General features: G+C 47.4%; 1 protein-coding gene across 3 annotated transcripts in view; it reads right to left on the bottom strand.

The window, feature by feature from the left end:
- LOC106561058 (DENN domain-containing protein 5B) overlaps window positions 1-24,531 on the bottom strand; it is a 49,801-nt gene that overhangs the window by 23,608 nt on the left and 1,662 nt on the right. For 2 of the 3 annotated variants that reach the window (XR_006756994.1, XM_014124664.2), the window contains exons 2-15: window positions 16,416-16,525; window positions 14,510-15,218; window positions 14,193-14,380; window positions 7,632-8,123; window positions 7,222-7,453; window positions 5,479-5,629; window positions 5,104-5,191; window positions 4,715-4,834; window positions 4,053-4,205; window positions 3,867-3,951; window positions 3,527-3,602; window positions 3,311-3,439; window positions 1,301-1,422; window positions 196-341 (exon numbers count right to left, since the gene is read on the bottom strand). Coding sequence is in view for 2 of the 3 variants with exons in the window: in XM_014124664.2 (XP_013980139.2) it covers window positions 196-341; window positions 1,301-1,422; window positions 3,311-3,439; window positions 3,527-3,602; window positions 3,867-3,951; window positions 4,053-4,205; window positions 4,715-4,834; window positions 5,104-5,191; window positions 5,479-5,629; window positions 7,222-7,453; window positions 7,632-8,123; window positions 14,193-14,380; window positions 14,510-15,218; window positions 16,416-16,525 (2,801 nt within the window). In the remaining variant the exon portion in view is untranslated. The remainder of the gene's footprint in view (window positions 1-195; window positions 342-1,300; window positions 1,423-3,310; window positions 3,440-3,526; window positions 3,603-3,866; window positions 3,952-4,052; window positions 4,206-4,714; window positions 4,835-5,103; window positions 5,192-5,478; window positions 5,630-7,221; window positions 7,454-7,631; window positions 8,124-14,192; window positions 14,381-14,509; window positions 15,219-16,415; window positions 16,526-24,531) is intronic. The other variant, XM_045688087.1, reaches the window with a different exon arrangement.

The following is a 24,531-nucleotide window of genomic DNA, read 5'->3' as shown; positions in this document are numbered from 1 at the left end:
GTGTGTGTGTGTGTGTGTGTGTGTGTGTGTGTGTGTGTGTGTGTGTGTGTGTGTGTGTGTGTGTGTGTGTGTGTGTGTGTGTGTGTGTGTGTGTGTGTGTGTGTGTGTGTGTGTGTGTGTGTGTGTGTGTGTGTGCACATGTGTGTTTGATGGAGAATTCCCAAAGCAGTAGCCCAGAGGAACGGAGCATCTCACCTGGAAGAAGATCTCCTGTGTGTTCTTGGGGATCTGCCTGACCCCAGAGTCACCCAGCTCTCCAGACACACACACCCAGGGGTTGGACATTGTCATGGCAATGCTCAGCTTCTTCATGGGCGTTATGACAACACGGTATGGAATGCCTGAAGGGACACAAGAGACAAGATCTTTTACGTTTTGGTCATTTAGCAGATGATCTAATCTAGAGCGAGGCAGTGAACACATTTCACATTTCAGTGCAATGTTAGATGTTTACGGACCTTGGCCTTATAGGTACCTCTAGTTCAGGGTTCCCCAACCTCACAGAATTTGTCCCGCGGGTGGTTTTATTTGCCCCCCCCCCCCACCAAAATTGAACATTAAAAAAAAATATATATATATATATATAATCATTGTCAGACATAAGACTGTCAAAACACCAGGAAATCAGCTCCAAGTGATTTTAATTTAAGAAATCTGTTCCCAAGTATTACCACGCATAATAGAGACATGGGATCGTCTACAAATATAAACAAGGTCTGAAATGATTATGTTTTAGTCAAACATATCTGTTTTGGGCTTCTTGCGGTGAATTTGCAGCCTACACATTATTTATAATTATGTTCCAGACCCCTAATCATTTACTCAAGACAAAAAAACGGCCCGCGGCTGAATCTAGTTGATGATCCCTGCTCTAGTTTAAACCAGCTAACAATGTTCTGTTCCCTAGTACGCTAGTGGTAACGTTCCACTATCCAAGATGCCAGTGTTCTAAAAACATTCCTTCTTAAAACGTTTCAGGAACTGTCTAAGAACTGTTCTCAGAACTGCATGTAGATGTTGACTTATGATATGAAGATAATGTTTCTTGCAATATCATTCTAATAACTGTAACACTCTAATAACACTAGGAAAACATTCTCACACTGTTATCATACAACCAAATAGGAATAAGGAACCCAATGAGAACCCCCCCCCGATATGTTCTAGGAACATTTCTGGTTTCAGTATCTTGGAAGCTGGGACGTGTTCATTAGGACCCGCAACAAATAAACACATTTAGCAGAAAACTAAAAGGAACACTTCTCATTGAACACAGCTCTGGGGAATCTGCCAGACTTACTGATGGAGGTGAATGTGCGTGTGAAGCAGAGGTAGTCCACAGTGTTGAGGGACAGAAGGTGGAACAGGAACTGCTCCCTCTCCTCCTCACACAGTAGGAACGCATGGGGCTTGTACAGCTGCCTGTAGGGAGGGGACCGAAAAGTGAACACACACCTACCTCACAGAGAGGAGAAAATGAAGCATACATCTGAAGATTCACCGGTCATTACCCTTTTCACGTCATCGTGACGGCTCAAATATTTTCATTTTCACATTGTCCTTTCCAGCACGGTCCTAGCAACTATCGCGGAGGTGCAACCAAGCCAGCTCAGTACGGCTTGGCTTGGCTCTGCTCAAGTTTTAATGGCACATGCACAAGTACAGTGAAATGCCTTTCTTGCAAACTCAAAACCCAACAATGCATTAATCAATAACAATTGAATAAAAAATGCGCAATAAAGTAAGTAAGCAAGCATACTATATACAGGAAAACAATTATTAAGTCAGTTCCAATACAATATTTACAATGTGCAGGAATACTGGAGTGATGGAGGTAGATATGTATAGGGGTAAGGTGACTAGACATCAGGATATATGATAAACAGTAGCAGCAGCTTGTATGTGAGTGGCTGTGCGGGTGTGTAGAGTCAGTATAAATGTATGTGCGTATTCTGTGCGAGTGGGAAAATGATGGAGTGAGTGTTTGTGTGTGTGTGTGTGTGTGTGTGTGTGTTGGAGTGAGTGTGTATAGGGCCCTGTGAGTGTGCATAGAGACAGTGCACAAATAAAGGGTCAATAAAGATACAAGGTTAACGCAGACAGTCTGTGTAGCTATTATGCTAGCTATTTATCAGTCGTATTGCTTGGGGATAGAAGCTGTTCAAGAGCCTGTTGGTACCAGACTTGATGCACTGGTACCTCTTGCCGTGCGGCAGCAGAGAAAACAGTCTATGGCTTGGGTGGCTGGTGTCTTGAACAATTTTCCGGCCCTTCTTTTCAGACCGCTTAATATACAGGTCCTGGATGGCAGGTAGCTCAGCCCCAGTGATGTACTAGGCTTTCCACACAACCCTCTGTAGCGCCATGCGGTCGAAGGCGGTGCTATTGCCATACCAAGCAATGATGCAGCCAGTCAATATGCTCTTAGTGGTACAGCTGTAGAACCTTTCCAGGATTTGAGGGCCCATGCCAAACTTTTTCAACCTCCTGAGGGGGAAGAGTTACTGTCGCGCCTTCTTCACGACCGTGCGTGTGTGTTTGGACCAATGGTTTGGACACCGAGTAACTTGAAGCTGTCTACCTGCTCCACTGCCGCCCCGTCGATATGGATGGGGGCGTGCTCGCCTCCCGTTCCCTGTAGTCCACGATCAGCTCCTTGGTCTTGCTGACGTTGAGGGACAGGTTGTTGCTCCGGCACCACACTGCCAGGTCACTGACCTCCTCCCTGTATGCTGACTCGTCGTCGCCGGTGATCAGGCCTGCCACCGTCGTGTCGTCAGCGAACTTGATGGTGCTGGAGTCGCGCGTGGCCCCGCAGTCGTGGATAGAACAGGAAGTATAGGAAGGGACTAAGCACACACTCCTGTGGGGCCCCTGTGTTAAAGGGTGGCGATGTGATGTTGCCTACCCTCACCACCTGGGGTCGGCCCGTCAGGAAATCCAGGATACATTTGCAGAGGGAGGTGTTCAGACCCAGAGTCCTAAGCTTGGTGACAATGGTGTTGAATGCTGAGCTTTAGTCATTGAACAGCATTCTCATATGGGTATTCCTCGTATCTAGGTGGGTGAGGGCAGTGTGGAGAGCAATTGCGATTGCATCATCTATGGATCTGTTGGAGCGGTATGCAAATTGGAGTGGGTCTAGGGGGGCTGGGATGGCGGAGTTGATGGTGTGCCATAACTCTCAAAGCACTTCATGATTACAGAAGTGAGTGCTACAGGGCGGTAGTCATTGGAGCATGAAGTTCGTAGGAACAGGAATGATGGCGGTCAGTAGGGTGAAGAGGGTATATGTGATATGTGTGTATACCTGATTAGGTTCTGGTTGGCCAGCAGCAGTTTGAGGTGTTGCGAGAGCACTTTCTTCTCCAGGGAAAGATGGATCCAGGCCCGCGCCCGACCCACCTCACTGAGACCCTCACTCATAGTCTGGACAAACCTAAAAAAGAAATATTTAAAAAATGCTATCAGAAATTCTATGGTTTTCAAAGATAGCAGTGTTTTGGGTTATGTTGCGCTTTATTACCTCATATCCTGTACAAAGGAGCCCTTCGGGGGTGCAAGTCCCTCCTCTAGCCTCATGCTGTCCAGCCCATTGGACACTGTAACCAGGAAGAGAGAGTGATTGGCAGATGTGATCAGACTTGACAGAGTACACCTAACAGACAAACGCTTATCTTGTTAATGACAGGTGACGCTAGCAGACCAGAACATAGAATGATTGAGGCATGATTAGATAGATAGATTACTGTACTACATTCCTAGTATGTGTCTAGCCTGGACCCAGATCTGTTTGTGCTGTATATTCAATTCCAATGATCATTGTCATTGGCAGCACAAACAGGCCAGTATGTATCTGCTCTGACCTGGAGACTCGGCAGGTGATGGTGGCTCCATCTTCTCCCCATTGGCCTGGCAGTGGAGCAGGTGGGACCACAGAGCCGACCTTCCCTGGACGGTACAAACACTCAATCACACACTCAACCACGGCAAAACAGCAGTGTGTGATTACAGTATGTTTGAACATGTGTTTGTGTATGTTTGTTACGAACCTGTTTGAGTAGCAGTCCGTGGCCCCAGGTCCGCTCCAGCAGGTCACAGAGGCTGTGGATCAGTGTGTTCTCCTGCAGGCCCGTGATGCTGGCCTTGCCCTGACCCAACTCCACACTCTCCTTCCCCATCCTCTCCATCAACATACGCCTGGTCTGCACGACACAGAGACACACAACAAACACTAAATCTGGCCTAAATCCTGACTTCTTACTCTTAGGTTGCGTCCCAATTCTACACCCTTCTACCGAAGTGTGGACTTGATTTAAGGATTTTAAGTTCGTGACGGGGGCTGTGCTAGGGCACACTTTAGGAGAAGTGTGGAGAATTGGGACGCATGTCAATACATGATTCATGCAAGGGTCAGAATTAAGCACCCGCAACTCAAGTTAGGAGGACTTGGCCCTCATCGAATGTAGTCTTGATTTATGTTATCATTTCAAGAATCAGAGGTCACAAAACTAAAAATTTTCAGCTACAGATGCACTGCACACTCACTCACACTGCATTTCTCCAAAAGTGGAGAACTATATAGGGAATAGGGTGCCATTTTGGACAATAACTCTGTATATCTACCTCTAATATGCTGTGTGATTGTCTATAGAGTCGATTCCCAACTGAAAGACGCTGTGCCCCTGCTGTGGTGGGTCTGGAGACCCCTTACCTTCAGGCGACATTCACTCAGGAGCCCCTCCACGAACCCCCGCTGGATTTGAGTGACAGCTGAGGGGGAGGGGTCAAGAAGCTTGGACTGGTGCAGGCTCCTCCTCCCCGTGGAATACTTCTAACGGATAAACCCAGAGAGCACGAGCCAATCAGACACAAAGAAAATGTTTAATTCTGAAAACAACCAATAACTCCTTTCCCGGCCTAGCCCCTACCCATCCTGGGTTTGTGGCTCATTTAATTTTTTACACTTTAAAAAAAAACGAAGAATGCAGAATGATGGTCATGCGACGAAATGGGAAGTCATCACCATATTGCTTACACCAGTTAAGGGAAAGGGCTAGTGGTTGATTTTTGGACAGGGCCATAGGTAAAGCAGGTGTTTACCTCTCTCTGGTCATTGCCCAGTCCTGATGTCGTCTCAGTGGTCACTGGTCTCTTAATGTCGCTCCTGCGAGTGTTACGGCTTGACCACCTGCACACAGGGGCAACTGCATCAGACTCAATGTACATTGTGTCTTTGTGTGCATGCAGGTGATTTGTGTGCTTAGATCATTCTTGTGTGTGTGTAGGTCATTCTTGTGTGTGTGTGTAGGTCATTCTTGTGTGTGTGTAGGTCATTCTTGTGTGTGTGTGTAGGTCATTCTTGTGCGTGTGTAGGTCATTCTTGTGTGTGTGTGTAGGTCATTCTTGTGTGTGTGTGTAGGTCATTCTTGTGTGTGTGTGTGTGTCGGTGTGTATATATGGGTGTATGTTACTTACTTGTTGGTGTTATGTCCCTGTGCCAGTACATCAGCCTGCAGCCTGGGGAAGCTGCTCTGTTGGTGTCGGCCCTGGCCGATCCTCATGTCCAACAGGTGGGGGTGGATGGCCGTGTGGTCAGCCTTCAGCAGCCTGCGTTCTATGGCCTGGGCTAGGGATCAGAGCAAAATAGAAGTGGGAGATGTGAGTGGGGCCTACTGGATAATGCTGTAGGAGAGGCAGTGCCAATGAACCTTTTCACATTATAGTGCTGACCCAAACCGTACTGTGCTGTCTCTGGTATTATCCTTCCACATAGTAATTTCCAGAAACTTTGGTAGATGTGTAACCAGACTAGGGCAGTAAAATAATATGAATATATGCCATTTCAAAGTGACTTATAGACATGCGTGCATCGTTTTTTTGTATGGACGGTCTCAGCCACAATCCTGGCATTGCAAGTGCCATGCTCTGCCAACTGAGCCACACAGGGCAGCGTTATCACTTCTTCATTTCTAGCTTTTCAAGCCTCTACATAGAAGTCTTACATTGAATGACCATTGTATAAGCCTGTTTTTCGAATAGAGAATTTTTGATCAGTGTCATACTGTATGTAAGTCCATGATCTGTAAAGCTCTTTGTACATGACCTCGGTCATGTGTTGTTGTCAAGATATGGAAGTGAACTCTATCTGGTTCCCTTTGAAAGACACATTTCTGGGAAACCCAAGGGAGAGAGAGAGAGAGAGAGTAAAACAGAGAGAGAGAAAAAAAGAGAGAGAAAAAAAGAGAGAGAAAGAGAGAGAGAGAGAAAAAGAGAGAGAGTAAAACAGAGAGAGAGAGAGAGAGAGAGAGAGAGAGAGTAAAACAGAGAGAGAGAGAGAGAAAAAAAAGAGAGAGAGAGTAAAACAGAGAGAGAGAGAGAGCTTGGCAGAGCACTTGGCAGTACTTCAAAGCTGAGAGTTTTGGGGCTCTCATTATAGGTAAAAAATGTACTGTTTTCTTCCTCCTCCTCTCATCATATGCTACTTATCCCCCCCTCCCCATCCTCCACCGCTCTAAAGTATCCCCTTCTCAGTCTACCTCCCTTTCTCCCCCTCATATATCATTTTCTACCTCTTTTACCCTCCACTCCTCTTTTCTCTCTCCCCTCTTGTTTCTACCTTTTTTACAATTTGGTCTTTTCTCAGATTGATAGTGAACTTAATTTCCCCCTCTAATTTCACCAGAACAAATATCCCCCGTCCATCACTCATCTTTTATTCTATGTCGCAGTCGCTCCATCTAAATCTTCCCTCTTTTGTTTCCCTTTTCGTTCAGTGGAACAGAGGGAATATATGGAGTAGAAAGAAAAAAAGGCCAAGACGAATCCGCTAACCCATACAATGCGAGTTGTATAACGGTTTGAAAGTCACATTCTGGGTTTTGGTGACGCTAGGATCTTTAGCTAATCCCTGCCTCTCAATATACTCTATGCATTGGACAGAGGACAACACACGGACCGTGTTCATCAGGCACCAGCAGACTACAAGAGTGAGGGGCTATCTGAACTAATTTTTGTTTACCGTTACAAAAGATTTTAAAACATTTTCTAATGCGTGCCCTAATGATCATGACCCAGAGATAGGTGGACTGGGGGGCTCGCCCACCTCATGCAGTTAGAAAAAAAAAAAAATAATAATAATAATAATAATAATAATGGAAACTTGAGTACTGCTGTAGCACGCCTGGATCCAATTTCCACACCCTGTATTCACCCACCCACCTGACTTGTGGAGCACGCTGCACTTCCTGTAGCGACGGTTGCCGGGGTCATCCTCGAACGTGTTGTAGAGGTGCTCCCTCTCCAGGCGGCCGTCGAACACACGCTGCAGCGGCTCCTGGTCGGCCCAGCGAGACAACACCTTGCTGTCCAAGAATGACGAGAACATGGCCGTCTCCAGGAACCAGGACAAGAAGTGCAGGTGCGGGGCAGGCTGCGCTGACAGGAAGGAGCCCTGGTGATACCACTAACCAGTTAAAGCAGTAACAGCGGGAGAATATTGCTTCTATCCTGAATGAGAGCTTCTTGTGAATGTATGTATGATTACTGACTGTGAAGGGGTAGCCTACGGATATAATGTGTGTCTATGGTATTCCTTCAGTGAGTGACTGTCAATCAATCTTCACCATTACCTTATCAAAGTTGCTCGTTCCGTCACGGTTGCCTAGCCAGGACTCCAGGTCAGGAGCGCTGTGGATCACAAACTCTTCGTACCTCCCGAAAATGGCGGCGAAACGCCCCGCGAACACCTCCCTCAGCTGCACGTTCATTTTGGCTGCATTCAGTTCCTCCTCCTCCTCCTGGAACGCCCGTCCAAGGGTCTTTCCCCCCTCCATCCCTCCACACCTCCTTGCTAGTGCCTGCAGTCGTTCCAGCATGGCCAACTCCTCCCCTCCCAGGTTCCCATTGCGCCTGTCTTCCATCAGGTCCTCCAGGACGAGGCTGCTGAGACAGGGGGGAGCGGCAGGGGCAGGGTTGGTGGTGGCGCCACCATGTGGCTGGAGGCCGAAACGCAGCAGCACCTCGTTCAGCTCCTGGATGAGCTCGGGCTGGTCTGGGAAGAGGGGCAGGTCCTCGGGTGGATCCACGCGGTGGTTGTCTATGTCCACAAAGCACAGGTTGGCCTGGAAGTGGGACAGATCAAATAACAAGTTATTCGTCATGTACACAGTTTACAGCGGGTATAAAAAGGTGCAGCGAAATGCTTGTTTCAAATCCCTCTCTTCCCCAGATCACTCTCTCCTTTCCTCATTTCGCCTACGTCTCACCTCTCCTTTCACCTCCTCTCTCTCTTTCCTCTCTAAAAACCCTGTCTCTCTTGGCATACTAGTTTCACGTAGCCTGGTCCCAGATCTCTTTGCGCTGTATAGTCAACCAGGAAAATTGGACTTGGCTAATCAGCCAAACAGATCTGGGACCAGGCCAAGTTCAAATCAAATCACATTTTATTTGTCACATGCACCGAATACAACCGGTGTAGACCTTACAGTAAAATGCCTACTTACAAGCCCTTAACCAACAATGCAGTTTTAAGAAAATCCCTAAAAAGTAAGAGATAAGAATAACAAATAATTAAAGAGCAGCAGTGAATAACAATAGTGGGGCTATATGCAGAGGGTACCGGTACAGAGTCAATGTGTCAATGTGGGGGTTGACCGGTTTCGATGTAGGTACAGTTATTAAAGTGACTAGGCATAGATAATAACAGAGAGTAGCAGCAGCATTGGGGGGGGTCTAGGTAGCAAATAGTCTAGGTAGCCATTTGATTAGCTGTTCAGGAGTCTTATGGCTTGGGGGTAGAAGCTGTTTAGAAGCCTCTTGGAACTAGACTTGGCGCTCCGGTACCGCTTGCCGTGTGGTAGCAGAGAGAACAGTCTGACTAGGGTAGCTGGAGTTTTTGACAATTTTTAGGGCCTTCCTCCGACACCGCCTGGTATAGAGGTCCTGGATGGCAGGAAGCTTGGCCCCGGTGATGTACTGGGCCGTATGCACTACCCTCTGTAGTGCCTTGATACAACCAGTCAGGATGCTCTTGATGGTGCAGCTGTAAAACCTTTTGAAGATCTGAGGACCCATGCCAAATAATTTCAGTCTCCTGAGGGGGAATATGTTTTGTCGTGCTCTCTTCACAACTATCTTGGTGTGCTTGGACCATGTTAGTTTGTTGGTGATGTGGACCCCAAAGGAACTTGAAGCTCTCAACCTGCTCCACTACAGCCCCGTCGATGAGAATGGGGGCGTGCTCGGTCCTCCTTTTCCTGTAGTCCACAATCATCTCTTTTGTCTTGATCACGTTGAGGGAAAGGTTGTTGTCCTGGCACCACACGGTCAGGTCTCTGAACTCCCTATAAGCTGTCTCGTCAGTGATCAAGCCTACTACCACTGTTTTGTCATCAGCAAACTTAATGATGGAGTCGGAGTTGTGCCTGGCCATGCCATCATGAGTGAACAGTGAGTACAGGAGAGGACTGAGCACGCACCCCTGAGGGGCCCCCGTGTTGAGGATCAGCGTGGCGGATGTGTTGTTACCTACCCTTACCACCTGGGGGCAGCCTGTCAGGAAGTCCAAGATCCAGCTACAGAAGGAGGTGTTTAGTCCCAGGGTCCTTAGCTTAGTGATGAGCTTTGAGGGCACTACGGTGTTGAACGCTGAGCTGTAGTCAATGAATAGCTTTCTCGCATAGGTGTTCCTGTTGTCCAGGTGGGAAAGGGCAGTGTGGAGTGCAATAGAGATTGCATCATCTGTGGATCTGTTGGTGCGGTATGCAAATTGGAGTGGGTCTAGGGTTTCTGGGATAATAGTGTTGATGTGAGCAATGACCAGACTTTCAAAGCATTTCATGGCAACAGACGTGTTCTTGGGCACAGGGACTATGGTGGTCTGCTTAAAACATGTTGGTATTACAGACTCGGACAAGGAGAGGTTGAAAATGTCAGTGAAGACACTTGCCAGTCGGTCAGCGCATGCTCGCAGTACACATCCTGGTAATCCGTCTGGCCTTGCGGCCTTGTGAATGTTGATCAGTTTAAAGGTCTTACTTACATCGGCTGCGGAGAGCGTGATCACACAGTCTTCCGGAACAGCTGGTGCTCTCATGCATGTTTCAGTGTTATTTGCTTCGAAGCGAGCATTGAAGTATTTTAGCTGGTCTGGTAGGCTCGTGTCACTGGGCAGCTCTCGGCTGTGCTTCCCTTTGTAGTCTGTAATGGTTTGCAAGCCCTGCCACATCCTATGAGCATCAGAGCCAGTGTAGTACGATTCGATCTTAGTCCTGTATTGACGCTTTGCCAGTTTGATGGTTTGTCGGAGGGCATAGCGGGATTTCTTATAAGCTTCTGGGTTAGAATCCCGCTCCTTGAAAGCAGCAGCTCTAGCCGTTAGCTCAGTATGGATGTTGCCTGTAATCCATGGCTTCTGGTTAGGGTATGTACGCACAGTCACTGTGGGGACAACGTCCTCGATGCACTTATTGATAAAGCCAGTGACTGATGTGGTGTACTCCTCAATGCCATCGGAAGAATCCCGGAACATATTCCAGTCTATGCTAGTAAAACAGTCCTGTAGTTTAGCATCTGTTTCATCTGACCACTTTTTTTTAGACTGAGTCACTGGTGCTTCCTGCTTTAATTTTTGCTTGTAAACAGGAATCAGGAGGATAGAGTTATGTTCAGATTTGCCAAATGGAGGGCGAGAGAGAGCTTTGTACACGTCTCTGTGTGTAGAGTAAAGGTGGTCTAGAATATTTTTCCCTCTGGTTGCACATTTAACACGCTGATAGAAATTAGGTGAAACTGTTTCATGCACATCCCCTCAGTCACTGACAAAATGTTCGTCAATGCGGAAAACAGTCAGAGAAATGAGTAGACCTCTGGAAAGAAGCCTAGCAGGCACTGGCCTGACACAGACTATGTCAGAGACCGACACCATGAAATCCCATAACAGCATCAACAGTGTGCTCTGCTTAAGTGACACTCTGTTGGTCCAAATTCAGCACTGACATTATGCCATGGTCCAGTTTCTTTCTTAACTGCAAGTGATGTGACAGATTCACACAGACCATCGTTTGTTTACAGTTCTAGTTTAAAGGCCCACTCCTCAACTTAAAAAAAGACAGTGATATTCTTCAAGAACAGGCATGAACAATGGGTGTCATTCATTTAAATGATCAAACATGTCTGTAAATATCAAAGACTGTGCCTTTAAAAGTTCATAGGATTGAAGCATCGTCGCTCCACTTCTCATGGGAAAGCTTGCAGCATAAACCACGCCTTCGCCTTCCCCCTCAGAGTATGTTGACCCAATTTACCATGACAAAATATGTTGACATCCCACTGTACTGTGACACATCAGCTAAATGCCATCAAAAGCTATGTGCTTTTTAAAAAGCCGTGACTTTGGATAAGGATACAGATAAAACGCACTTAATCCTGCTGGAAAAAAAGGGGTTCTAGATAGATAGATATTTAATACACAGGATAGGGTCGGGATGCGTTCTACAACCTGCTAAGTGTGCATTCTATTGCTGCCTCCTGTGGCCCTCCTACCCTCTCACATACATCCAGAAATAAACTGTGCAATTCTTAAACCTTAATTATTCACGTTGTCTGATTTCTTTAGAAATGTGTTGCTCGGTGCCTTCCTCCTCCCACCTCTCTCTCTCTACTGATGTCTCATACTCCCTCTCTCTGGGCCAGCTCTACCACTTCAAAGAAAACTCCTAATCACTGTGTCCCAAATTGCACCCTTACATAGGGAATAGGGTGCCATTTGGGATGCATACCTGGCGAAATGCTGATGCGACACGGCGTGATCTTTCGTAGAGGGATGGAGAATTGGATTTGGGGAGAGAAGGGTGAAGCGGAGGAGCTCGCCAGAGGAGCGGGGTGGGGGTGGGGGGGTATAATGCAACTAGAATAGGATGGATTAGTGCAGGCAAATGTTACAAAGCTCTTTTCACTGCCTGTTACATTGCGTAATGGAATGTCTGTTATTAGAATGCACGTTACAGTGAACGTTAATTGTGTTCCAATGCTTGTTGGAATGTCTTTGCAAGGTCAGTGAATGCCTGCTAGAACGCAAAGTGTTGGTCCCATGTTTCATGAGCTGAAATAAAAGATCCCAGAAATGTTCCATACGCACAAAAAGCTTATTTCTCAAAAATGTTGTGCACAAATTTGTTTACATCCCTGTTAGTGAGCATTTCTCCATCCGCCTGACAGGTGTGGCATATCAAGAAGATGATTAAACAGCATGATCATTACACAGGTGCACCTTGTGCTGGGGACAATAAAAGGCCACTCTAAAATGTGCTGTTTTTCACATAACACAATGCCACAGATGTCTAAAGTTTTGAGGGAGAGTGCAATTGGCATGCTGACAGCAGGAGCAGAGATGTCCACCAGAGCTGTTGCCAAATAATTTAATGTTAATTTCTCTACCATAACTGCATCCAACATCGTTTTTGAGAATTTTGCAGTACGTCCAACCAGCCTCACAACCTCAGACCACGTGTATGGTGTTGTGTGGGCAAGCGGTTTGCTGATGTCATCGTTGTGAACAGAGTGCCCCGTGGTGGTGGGGTTATGGTATGGGCAGGCATAAGCTACAGACAACGAAGACAATTGCATTTTATAGATGGCAATTTGAATGCACAGAGATGCCGTGTCGATATCCTGAGGCCCTTTGTCTTCCGTTCATCCGCCGCCATCCCCTCATGGTTCAGCATGAAAATGCACGGCCCCATGTCGCAAGGATCTGTACACAATCCAGCAACTTTGCACAGCCACTGAAGAGGAATGGGTCAACGTTCTACAGGCCACAATCAACAGCCTGCTTAACTCGATGCAAAGGAGATGTGTCGCACTGCATGAGGCAAATGGTGGCCACACCAGATACTGACTGGTTTTCTGATCCACGCCCCTAGCTTTTTTTAAGGTATCTGTGACCAGCAGATGCATATCTGTATTCCCAGTCATGTGAAATCCATAGATTAGGGCCTAATGAATTCATTTCAATTGACTTATTTCCTTATATGAACTGTAACTCAGTAAAATCTTTGGAATAGTTTGCATGTTGTGTTTATATTTTCGTTCAGTATAGAATGCTTCAAAGTCTATGGTATAGCCAGGTGGTATAGCCAGTTGAATTGTAATTGAATAGTGGATTTAAAACTAACTAGGTGTGTGGATTCAGCAACCTCCCATTCTTATTAAAGAAATATGAATTGCATGAGAACATCGTTTGTCCTACTGTACCTCCAGTTCTGGTCAACTTCAAAAGACTTTAAAATTGGTGCTCCCTCTTGGTCAGGTCGTACTTAAAGAAGAAATGTGTTCTCAATAACTTGACTGGTTAAATAAAGGCATTTTGAGGGTAAAAATAGTTTTTTTTTAAAAGCCTCCGTTACATGTCTACAGTTCCAAACACAAAGCACTAAGAAGGCACATATACAGATAGGACTCTACCTGTGCAGAGCACATGCCCCTTTGCCCTTCCAGTCTCCAAAGTGCCCTTTTGGGTGGTGGTAGAAATTCCCCCGAAATGAACATTTTTGTACAAATGTTTTGGTCATTGTTGTTCAGAGTCGTGGTCATGTCCGCCACCCGCCCATCCCGTCCGTTGGCTGCGCTCCGTAGCTCTCGTACGCCCGGTTGCGCCTTTTCTCCCCCCAGTCTGCCCTGTACTGAGATTGCACATGCAACCGGTATCCAAAACATGCATGGCTTGAGAAATGCGGTCACCGGTTAAATGTGTGTGTAGCTACCTAGTTTAAATATCAACAATACTGCCACAGCGGCGTAACATTTGATTAACACTGCCTACATCATCGTCAATATTAGGTCTGGTTGGCTGATACGCGCAGCAGCAGAGAGAGACAGAAACACAGAGGTAAATCTTAACCAGTCAAAGAAATGGAGCTAGCTAACTAGCAGGTTTACATCAATCATCAACATCAATGATCAGCTGATAGCCCACCCCTTTTCCCCAATGTCAATCATATCTTTAGGAGGCACTGTAACTAGCTTGCTTACAATTTGTGACGATGAGTGTGTTCTTGCAGAAATAAATAGGCCTATGCTTAAAGAAATGTAAAAATGTTCACTACAGAGGAATTTGGTATGTTAGAAAGTATGAAAGTATAATTTTTGGGTCTGTTTATGGCCCTGGTACTAAGTAGATATCATTCAAATACCTCATGGGACAGATCCAGAGTGGAGCATTGGGAGCAATCCTTCCGTTGGATGCCCATCAAGTAGGGCACGGGGGCATCCAGGAGATGGTGCAGGGGCACGGGCAAGATGGGCAGGTAGACGTGCTGCCACTGGAATGGAAACAGTAGGTTGGTGATGCCCTCTGCCACCGTCATCAACCGCTGGTAGTCTGGAGACAGAGAGACGCATGATGGGAAATTAACAAGTGCACACTTTTGGGTTACATTTGAAAAATGATGGAAACACAACCTAGGCTGGTGATCTTTCAGAAAACGCTGCCTGGTCTTTTGGTCCTTACCCTGTGAGTAGAGCAGGACCTGGGTCTCCAGCAGCACGGAGGTGAGCAGCCTCACCATGTTCTCCACCCCAAGCAGGGAGAAGGCCTCTCCCAGGGGGTAGTCCCCCAGCGGGAGCTCCTCAGGGCCGGGCTGCTGGCACACGATAGGCCCCTGGACCCCGTGGAACCGGAGCGAACGGCCGGGCGGCGGCACGGGCACCTCGTACAGGATGTTGTGGATGTAGCTCTCCAGCGGCAGTGGCGGGGCCGTGTGCGATGTCACCGCCTGGTGCAGCTGGGACAGGAAGTGGCGGGCGGCGTGCAGGAAGGGGAGGGGCGTGAGGAGGCAGAGGGCCTTGGAGGCGTACAGGGTGTCCCGGGCCGGCTGGAAGGAGCCCGCCGCGCAGCCCAAACAAGCCGACAGGGGGCGCGCTGCCAGGGAGTCGGCATCCAACTCATCCAGGCTGCTCACCAGAGAGTCCGTGCTGGATGTGGAGGGGGAGGAGGCGGAGGAAGATGACAAAGAGGAGGTGGAGTAGTGCTCCACATGGTGCATCTGATGAAGGGTCTGCATCGCCGTGGTGATCTGGGCGCTCGTCACCGCTTCGTAGTACGTGTGCACGAAGCCGTAGGAGCGCGTACCGTCGTCCTGGGCGACCGTGAAGGAGTGGAAATGGTGCTCGCGGCCGTCCGCCTGACTACGGAACGACAGGCCGTGCGGCATGCAGAGCTGGGGATGAGAGAGAGAGAGAGAGAGAGAGAGAGATGAAGGAGGAAGATGGAGAATGAGAGATGAAGAAAGGAGAGAGAGGGTGAGGAGAGAGATATGAAGGGAGGAAGAGAGACATGGGAAGAGGAAGGAGGTGAGGTGGGGAGAAAAAGAGTGAGAGAGAGAGAAGTGAGAGGATGGTCAATAGATTAGAGGTGGGAGAGATGTCGAAGGAAGAGCGAGTTGGGATGTTTTAGAGGACATAGCAGAGGAAAAAAGGAAAATAAAGGGGGGAGAGAGAGAGAGATAGGAGAGGAAGACGAGGTAGGAGAAGGTACAGAAAGAGTGGCGAACAATCTCAACTGCCTTCAATAGCATGTTCTTAAGTCAAACACAAGTGATTATGAACAGGGATGAGAGGGGTCAAATCATTCTGAAGAGCTTTCATTCTGATAAACAACATTAAAGACTAGCGGTTAAAAGGGCCCTTATTTGTGGAAAGAACCAGAGTGTGGCTCCATGAAAAGGCGCTCTATCTGCTACAAAGTACTTTAGTGTCTGTAGGGAGACTGCTCACAACAAGTTTGAACTTTTCACCAAAAACAACTTAATTGGTTCATGAATTAGTAGATTATGTTGAGTTCCTTCCCTAATGCTTTTATCATCCAGACTTGTTTATACAAGTGTGTGCCATAAAAATAAACACTTAAAACTGAAAATATTCTCTCATTCGCAGTAAAGATAAACGCATTTTGGTACAGGAGAACAAAACAAAAAGAGACGTGACGGCACAGCATTTAAGGCTCTTGCAGTGCCAAACAATCAAACATTTGCCCAACCACTTTCAAATGGTTCAATTAACGCTAGTTAGCATTGCGCTAACGCTAGTTAGCCACTTTCTTCAAACCGCACGCAGAGACATAAAAATGGTCTCCACCAGTTCATCTGACTCTGGGGAAGTAGATGAAGGGCTTCATTGCCAAAATCCCGAACTATCCCATCAACAAAACAATAGTGCACAAACAACAAATGTAAAGTCTTGTATTCTGTGTAAAATATGTGCACAACAGAAGCTATACTTTCTTGTAATGAATGCATTTTCACATGGTGGCACAACAACCATCTTTCCATAAAGGGCTAAAACAGCCAAAATGGCATAAAAGACTGACTTAACCTTTTGCTACGTTCTCTAAATGTATCCTAGCCCCACTGCCTTACCATGTTGACTGCATCTCTGTTGAAGGGACTCCTGTCTGTGCTCTCAGGGTAGTGGGCCAGAACCTTGGACTTGAAGGACCTCCGTAGGGGGCTCTGCTCAAAGCTCTCACCTAGGAAAGAGAGAAAGGGGTTGAAAACAAGTGTCGGGGGAGAGAGAGAGATAGAGAGAGGGTAGAGACAGACAGATGGAGAGAACGAGTATGTCAGCATTGCAATACTGGCACAGACAAATTCAGAGGGACAAGTGACCTTCATTCCCGCATTGAATTCTTAATAAGGGGACAGGGCGGAGAGCAACACTGCGGTAACCAGACAGGGTCAGGATTTAATATCGGAGACAGAAAAACCTTTTGCCCATCATCTGACATCAGCTAAAAACTCTATGTGTGTTGAATACCTTTAATGAGCCAGAGGTGAGATGGTAGAGGGGTGAGACAGACATGGTGAGACCAGAGATGGAAATTAAGTTTGCCCGCTTGCCCAAGGCTAGTAATTTTCAGACCGGGCTAGTAGAAAATGTAGAGAGGTGAGAGAGTTGGGCAACAGCAGAGAGAAGAGATATCAGTGAGACAGGAGAGGTGAGAGAGAAGTGATACAATAGATTTGTGACATTACTGAGACAGTAGAGCAGTAGACAGGTAAGGCAGTAGACGGGTAAGGCAGTAGAGGGGTAAGGCAGTAGACGGGTAAGGCAGTAGAGGGGTAAGGCAGTAGAGGGGTAAGGCAGTAGAGGGGTAAGGCAGTAGAGGGGTAAGGCAGTAGAGGGGTAAGGCAGTAGAGGGGTAAGGCAGTAGACGGGTAAGGCAGTAGAGGGGTAAGGCAGTAGAGGGGTAAGGCAGTAGAGGGGTAAGGCAGTAGACGGGTAAGGCAGTATACGGGTAAGGCAGTATACGGGTAAGGCAGTATACGGGTAAGGCAGTAGAGCGGTAAGGCAGTAGACGGGTAAGGCAGTAGACGGGTAAGGCAGTAGACGGGTAAGGCAGTAGAGGGGTAAGGCAGTAGAGGGGTAAGGCAGTAGAGGGGTAAGGCAGTAGAGGGGTAAGGCAGTAGACGGGTAAGGCAGTAGACGGGTAAGGCAGTAGAGCGGTAAGGCAGTAGAGGGGTAAGGCAGTAGACGGGTAAGGCAGTAGACGGGTAAGGCAGTAGAGGGGTAAGGCAGTAGACGGGTAAGGCAGTAGAGGGGTAAGGCAGTAGAGTGGTAAGGCAGTAGAGGGGTAAGGCACTAGAGTGGTAAGGCAGTAGAGGGGTAAGGCAGTAGAGGGGTAAGGCAGTAGAGGGGTAAGGCAGTAGAGTGGTAAGGCAGTAGAGGGGTAAGGCAGTAGAGGGGTAAGGCAGTAGAGGGGTAAGGCAGTAGAGGGGTAAGGCAGTAGAGTGGTAAGGCAGTAGAGGGGTAAGGCACTAGAGTGGTAAGGCAGTAGACGGGTAAGGCATTCGAGGGGTAAGGCACTAGAGGGGTGAGACCGTTAGTGAAACAATAGAGAAGTGAGACAATGGGGGTGGTTCTGCAGTGAAGAGGGGAAGCCCTGCCAAGTCCAGACTTACGTAACGACCAACCCTGAGGAGCCTTCAAAGCAGCTACCCTCATCCCCTCACACTGCACCATCGTCAGAAAGTCAGATCGAGGAGGAGAGAGAGAACAGGGGGACAGGTAGGGTTGTCATGATCCCAGCCATACTCTAAAGTATCATGGCAAGGAGACAAAACATTAAGTTGACTTTCTGTTGTCACCCAGAGTCACGTTTGTTCATTTTTTTGAAGCTATATCACACAGTATTTAACATAGAGCTGGTTTGTAAAAGGCCATAAAGTTCAGTCTGCCTCATGAAAATCCAGTATTGTCGCGGTGTTGCAATATTGGTATCGTGGCAACCCTGGGGGATAGGAGGGTTGATTTGGAGAGGGAGATAAGTGAGGAAGGGTTAGAGGAGATGAGGGGGAGATTTGGAATGATTCCAGATGTTGTAGAAGCAGGAGCAATGCACCGAATGCATCCCAACGCTCTGCAGGGTAAACCTAACTGTTTACGGTACGCGGATACAAGCTGAAACTGGGGCTTGATAGCAAAGAGGACCTTTGGTTTGGCTGGAAATAAGAAAACACACTATACCGCGCCATCCATGTCATAGTTTCAGCAAGTGATTGGATGTTTTTGGTTTGTTGTAGCAGACTATCAAATGAAGAAAAAAAGCCAAGTACATCCACAGCCGTACGACATTTTCTGACGCACGTATGGTGTGTGTACATACACTGAAGGGAAGAAGACAATTCAGCGACACACACTTCCTCTGACCTTGATGTGTAACCTTGTCTGCCTGATGCATCTCCTGCCTCTCTCACTGTCTCCTGTGTCAACTTCCTGCTCCAGTTACATACAGATAGCTGTGTGTGTGTGTGTGTGTGTGTGTGTGTGTGTGTGTGTGTGTGTGTGTGTCTCATGCAAGTCACTGGTGTGTACCAGCATTGCGCTCCCTCCAGAATTTAGGAATTGACTCCCATTCAACTCATGAGTTGAAATTCCAAATTGGCCACACCCCACATGACGTAGAATTTGAGTGGCAGGAAGTGGAATTTAATTCAGTGCAATTCAAAGAAATTCCATTCAGTCATAGAACATGAGTTTCATTGAGTCTGACAGGTCACACTTCCAGATACCAAAGAATATATCACTTTTCTCTGGAAACAATGTTCATATCCTCTTTTAACCTTTGTGCTTAGAATAGCCAATCATATGTCCACCGACCATAATATTTGTGGTTTTCTTTTTGAAGGCTTTAGGGTCAACTTGAGGGTTAAACTAATGCATTCTGGGAAATGTTTTATTTTGATGAATGAAATAATGAAATATTTATGAAATATAACAACTTGGAATATTTGCATGGAGGTTGTTTTCATTGATCATTCATTAAGAGTTTGTCCTGAAAATCTATCGTTTCAACAATAGTTTACCTGCATTTATATTTGTATAGACTAGATCTAATATAGAAGAGTCATTTCCATTTTATTGAATTTGACTGAATTCAATTCCCTTTCACTCAAATTCTAATTGCAATTCTGCATCCTGTTTACTACTTCAATTCAAATTCAATTGGAATTGATGAGGCATTCTCAATTCAATTCAGAATTGAGCACAACCCTGGTATGTACACTCAAACTACCTCATTTTTGAAAGAACACCATCATTCCCTAGAGTGCATCACTCTTCCCATTACTACCCTGCCTGGGATTTGGATGCGCACATGCACACACGCACACACACACACACACACACACACACACACACACACACACACACATCCCTGCACTGTCATAACACCCATGGGCAAAAACATGGTGATAAAGCAGGAAGAGCAACACTCGTGCTTAAAAACAACGTGTCTTACAATCTAACGCTTGCTGTGACGCATATCCACTATCCACCCAGATTATAGTATTCCACCTACTTCTCCAATGACGCATGGAAAGCCAAGAACAGAAAGGATGCCGAAGGCAAGAAATGGATCACCCGAACTAAGAGGGTTGCTTTGCTTTGAAACAGGCTGGTGGGTGGGTAGTATGAATGCAGGCTGGTGGGTGGGTAGTATGAATGCAGGCTGGTGGGTGGGTAGTATGAAAGCAGGCTGGTGGGTGGGTAGTATGAAAGCAGGCTGGTGGGTGGGTAGTATGAAAGCAGACTGGTGGGTGGGTAGTATGAAAGCAGACTGGTGGGTGGGTAGTATGAATGCAGGCTGGTGGGTGGGTAGTATGAAAGCAGGCTGGTGGGTGGGTAGTATGAATGCAGGCTGGTGGGTGGGTAGTATGAAAGCAGGCTGGTGGGTGGGTAGTATGAAAGCAGGCTGGTGGGTGGGTAGTATGAAAGCAGACTGGTGGGTGGGTAGTATGAATGCAGGCTGGTGGGTGGGTAGTATGAAAGCAGGCTGGTGGGTGGGTAGTATGAAAGCAGGCTGGTGGGTGGGTAGTATGAAAGCAGGCTGGTGGGTGGGTAGTATGAAAGCAGGCTGGTGGGTGGGTAGTATGAAAGCAGGCTGGGTCCTATTCACTAAAATATCCTGATCGTTCTTATATCTCTCAGATATAGGACAGACACTTCAGGACAAACTTCCTTTCGATTTTTTTGAGGGGGGACTATCTGTTGTTCCATGTAATGAATATGTTATTGGGCTAATAGCAGTAAGGCCAAATCATTTTTATATATATATATATATATATATATATATATATATATATATATATATATATATATATATATATATATATATATATATATACACACACACACACTTCAAGGGGTCTTAACATTCCAAATCAAATAGCTAAATGATCCTTGGTGTGACCTTAAAACAATTCCATATAGCTTAGTAGCTCGGCCCCAGATGTACTGGGCTGTCCGCACCACCCTTTGCAGAGCTGTGCGGTCAAGGGCGGTGCAATTGCCAAACCAAGTGGTGATGCAGCCAGTCACATGCCAAATCTTTTCAGCCTCCTGCGGGGGAAACCCTCATTTACATTTTGCTATGGTGTGCACTATTGAAAACGACCCTGGTGGGTGGGAGCCATTGTACGAATGCGATGTTATGAGAACAGGGCAGCCAATGTCAGATATCGGTGTGATAAGGAAGTGAATCAGAGCTGGTATCAAAAAAACTCAACAGTGACACTATCTTGCTGAGCGTTCTACCATACTGGTCCTCTATTTGTATTATAATCAAGGGACGTGACATGCAGAGATCAAATCAAAATCAAGTTTTATTTGTCACACGCGCCGAATACAACAAGTGTAGACCTTACTGTGACATGCTTACTTACAAGCCCTTAACCAACAGTGTAGCTCAAGAGATGTGACAAACAGTAAGACCACACTGTGACGCGTTATCTACCAAGCCTTGATCTTCCTCAGGGCAACAAAAAAAAGCAAAGGGAGGGAGAAACCAGAAGAGCCTTGAGCCTAGCCGTCGAGAAGAGAGGGACGTCTGGCTGCCATGGTCGCCATTTCCGCCGGCATTAAGTTTGCCGGGGCCTTGGAGAGGAAGTCAGTCGCTACGTTTCATTAGCTGACCCAGTTAGGTAGGTTCACATCACACACACACACACACACACACACACACACACACACACACACACACACACAGGGCAACATCAAACATCTGTGCAAAATCCACAGGAGGCTGGTGAGGGGAAGATGGCTCCAGAGCCCGTCCTACCCAATTAAGGTGCTGCCAGCCACCTGCGGTCAAATCTCTATTCACTCCGTGCCTGGGAATGGGTTTCACTGCTCATGTCCATTCACTGAACCTGTTCTTTGAAGGTACCGGGACGCATTTTAAACATAAGCACTTGAAATGAACAGTCCACTGGTGAATGAATGGTACACTGTTGTTTTTGAGCTGTTTAGTGTCAGAGATGGAGGTCAAATATTAGGAAGTTGCTGACCACATTAAAGACAAAAGGTAAAGAGAGAGAGAGAGAGAGAGAGAGAGAGAGAAAATCGTAGGAAGTGAAAGGGTTCAAGAGACAGAAAGAGAAGAGGGATAGGGAGATATGGAAGGAGAGGAAATAAAAGAGGGAGCTAACAGGAGAGATGGTGAAGCAGGGAGGGGGAGGGGAGGGTGGCTTGTTTTGGTTCTGCGGATGAAAGATTAAAACGTGGCCTCGGTTAGGCTGTGCGACTATCATAATCATCATTGCCCTAGCTAGACATCTCCCACACAGCACTGTGAAATCAGCTCAGCTCACACCAGAGACAACCACAGCAGATCTGCTGGCCATGTTAAAACACTACAAAAATGCATTTATCCTACGTAGAAGTAACACCATCGGATAGGTGAAAGCAAGATTCTACTATGTACATGTATGCTAACACCAATTCTGCCATGACGGATCAGTGATTACTCAGAGGAAGGAAGGAAGGAACGATAGAAAGAATTAAGACTGCAGTTCCTTCGCATTGGAACAGGCCTTTAGTCTCACGGTTCCACTCCAGGGACTGAAACTTCCCTCCGAGACACTGCTGCAAATCTCAACGTCACAGGATCCCTCTTCGGCGTCCCTGAACAGCCCACTGTGGGGTTCCCTCTCTGACACTAATGTCCTTCCGTGTGACAGTCAGCCGGCCGGGAGCAGCCGGGAGGTGAAACCACGGCGATCTGGCATTCCAGCCGGGAACGTAATGTGACATTTGATTGGGGCTGCAGAAACACAAGGGGCATCTATTGAGGCCAACAAGAGCAGATTGTCTCTCTGCAGTCACTCTCCAATTACACACACGACATCTCTCAAAAAACACATTCACCATCGACAGACACACAGACACACACACACCCCTCAAAAGGAACACACATTTGTTCACCTACACAAACACACCTCTCAGAAAACACCATTCACAGACACACACACACACACACACACACACACACACACACACACACACACACACACACACACACACACACACACACACACACACACACACACACACACGAGGATGGCCTGCTGTTACATAAGCAGATTGGTGAAGGCCAGATTGCAGAACCCTGTCCCACCCAGCATGGAGCAGAACCCTGTCCCACCCAGCAGGGAGCAGAACCCTGTCCCACCCAGCAGGGTGCAGAACCCTGTCCCACCCAGCAGGGTGCAGAACCCTGTCCCACCCAGCAGGGAGCAGAACCCTGTCCCACCCAGCAGGGAGCAGAACCCTGTCCCACCCAGCATGGAGCAGAACCCTGTCCCACCCAGCAGGGAGCAGAACCCTGTCCCACCCAGCAGGGAGCAGAACCCTGTCCCACCCAGCAGGGAGCAGAACCCTGTCCCACCCAGCATGGAGCAGAACCCTGTCCCACCCAGCAGGGAGCAGAACCCTGTCCCACCCAGCAGGGTGCAGAACCCTGTCCCACCCAGCAGGGTGCAGAACCCTGTCCCACCCAGCAGGGAGCAGAACCCTGTCCCACCCAGCAGGGTGCAGAACCCTGTCCCACCCAGCAGGGAGCAGAACCCTGTCCCACCCAGCAGGGAGCAGAACCCTGTCCCACCCAGCAGGGAACAGAACCCTGTCCCACCCAGCAGGGAGCAGAACCCTGTCCCACCCAGCAGGGAACAGAACCCTGTCCCACCCAGCAGGGAACAGAACCCTGTCCCACCCAGCATGGAGCCTGCTATCACTACTGTCCTTACTTGGAAATGCTACACCAAGACTCACACATGCGCGCCTACCATGAGCATGCATTAAACAATATATATATATATATATAATCTAAAACACATGCATGCCCACACATCCATTTATCGAAACACACACACACACTATAACTAATAACAGTAATTAATACTAAGTTCTGTCCTTTCCTTTTGCTGCATGGTCTGGATAACGTGATCCTCAGTGAGTGGTGTGTGGGGGGGGGGTGAAGTGAATGTGAAGGGGGGTACGGATGGGGTTTTTCATTTTCATAGCCTGAGACAAAGCACTAGACTAGCTAGGCTGCATGACGACAGTCACAGAGGGATAAATGTGTCCGGTTACCACCCCGCAATGTTCCCTGTGGACGTAGTCTACATTCTACAGAGGATATTCTGCCTTTGATACTCCCTCCCCTGTCATTCTCCCCCAACTCCACAAGGAAAACAGAACACTGGGTGTGACTCTGTGTGTGTGTGTGTTTTCTGTGATTTAACAATGACAGAGAGGCAGTGGGAAGATGGTGCAAATTGTTTTATTCTAAATAGAACACACACACACATGCATATGTGCACGTGCACGCACGCACGCACACACACTTCCTTGTCTCCTCACCGGGGACTTAGTATGGAGAATTCAATATACAAGAGCCTGCAATATACCATTTACACACTATAGGCTAGGGACTCTCTGGAAGTGGCCACTCCCCCTCAGGTTTCAGGCAATAAAGCATCACCGTGGCTGAATGTCACGGTTGCCATGGCAACGTGAAGCACGCCATCCACTGCATCCGAGTGACCTGACCAGGAAAGACTGTGGCCCCTAGGTAGGCTACGACAACCACAACGGAGTTGGCTACAGAAGAAGTAGGCCGTGTTCACTACAGGGCACAAAACAGTAGGCCCTTTTAAAAAGGCTTGTTTTTTTGTGTGTCGTGTTGCACAACGTTTT

The sequence above is a fragment of the Salmo salar genome, chromosome ssa10, assembly GCF_905237065.1.
Source record: "Salmo salar chromosome ssa10, Ssal_v3.1, whole genome shotgun sequence".
NCBI classification, from domain to species: domain Eukaryota; kingdom Metazoa; phylum Chordata; class Actinopteri; order Salmoniformes; family Salmonidae; genus Salmo; species Salmo salar.
This window is presented reverse-complemented; position numbering and strand designations above follow the sequence as displayed.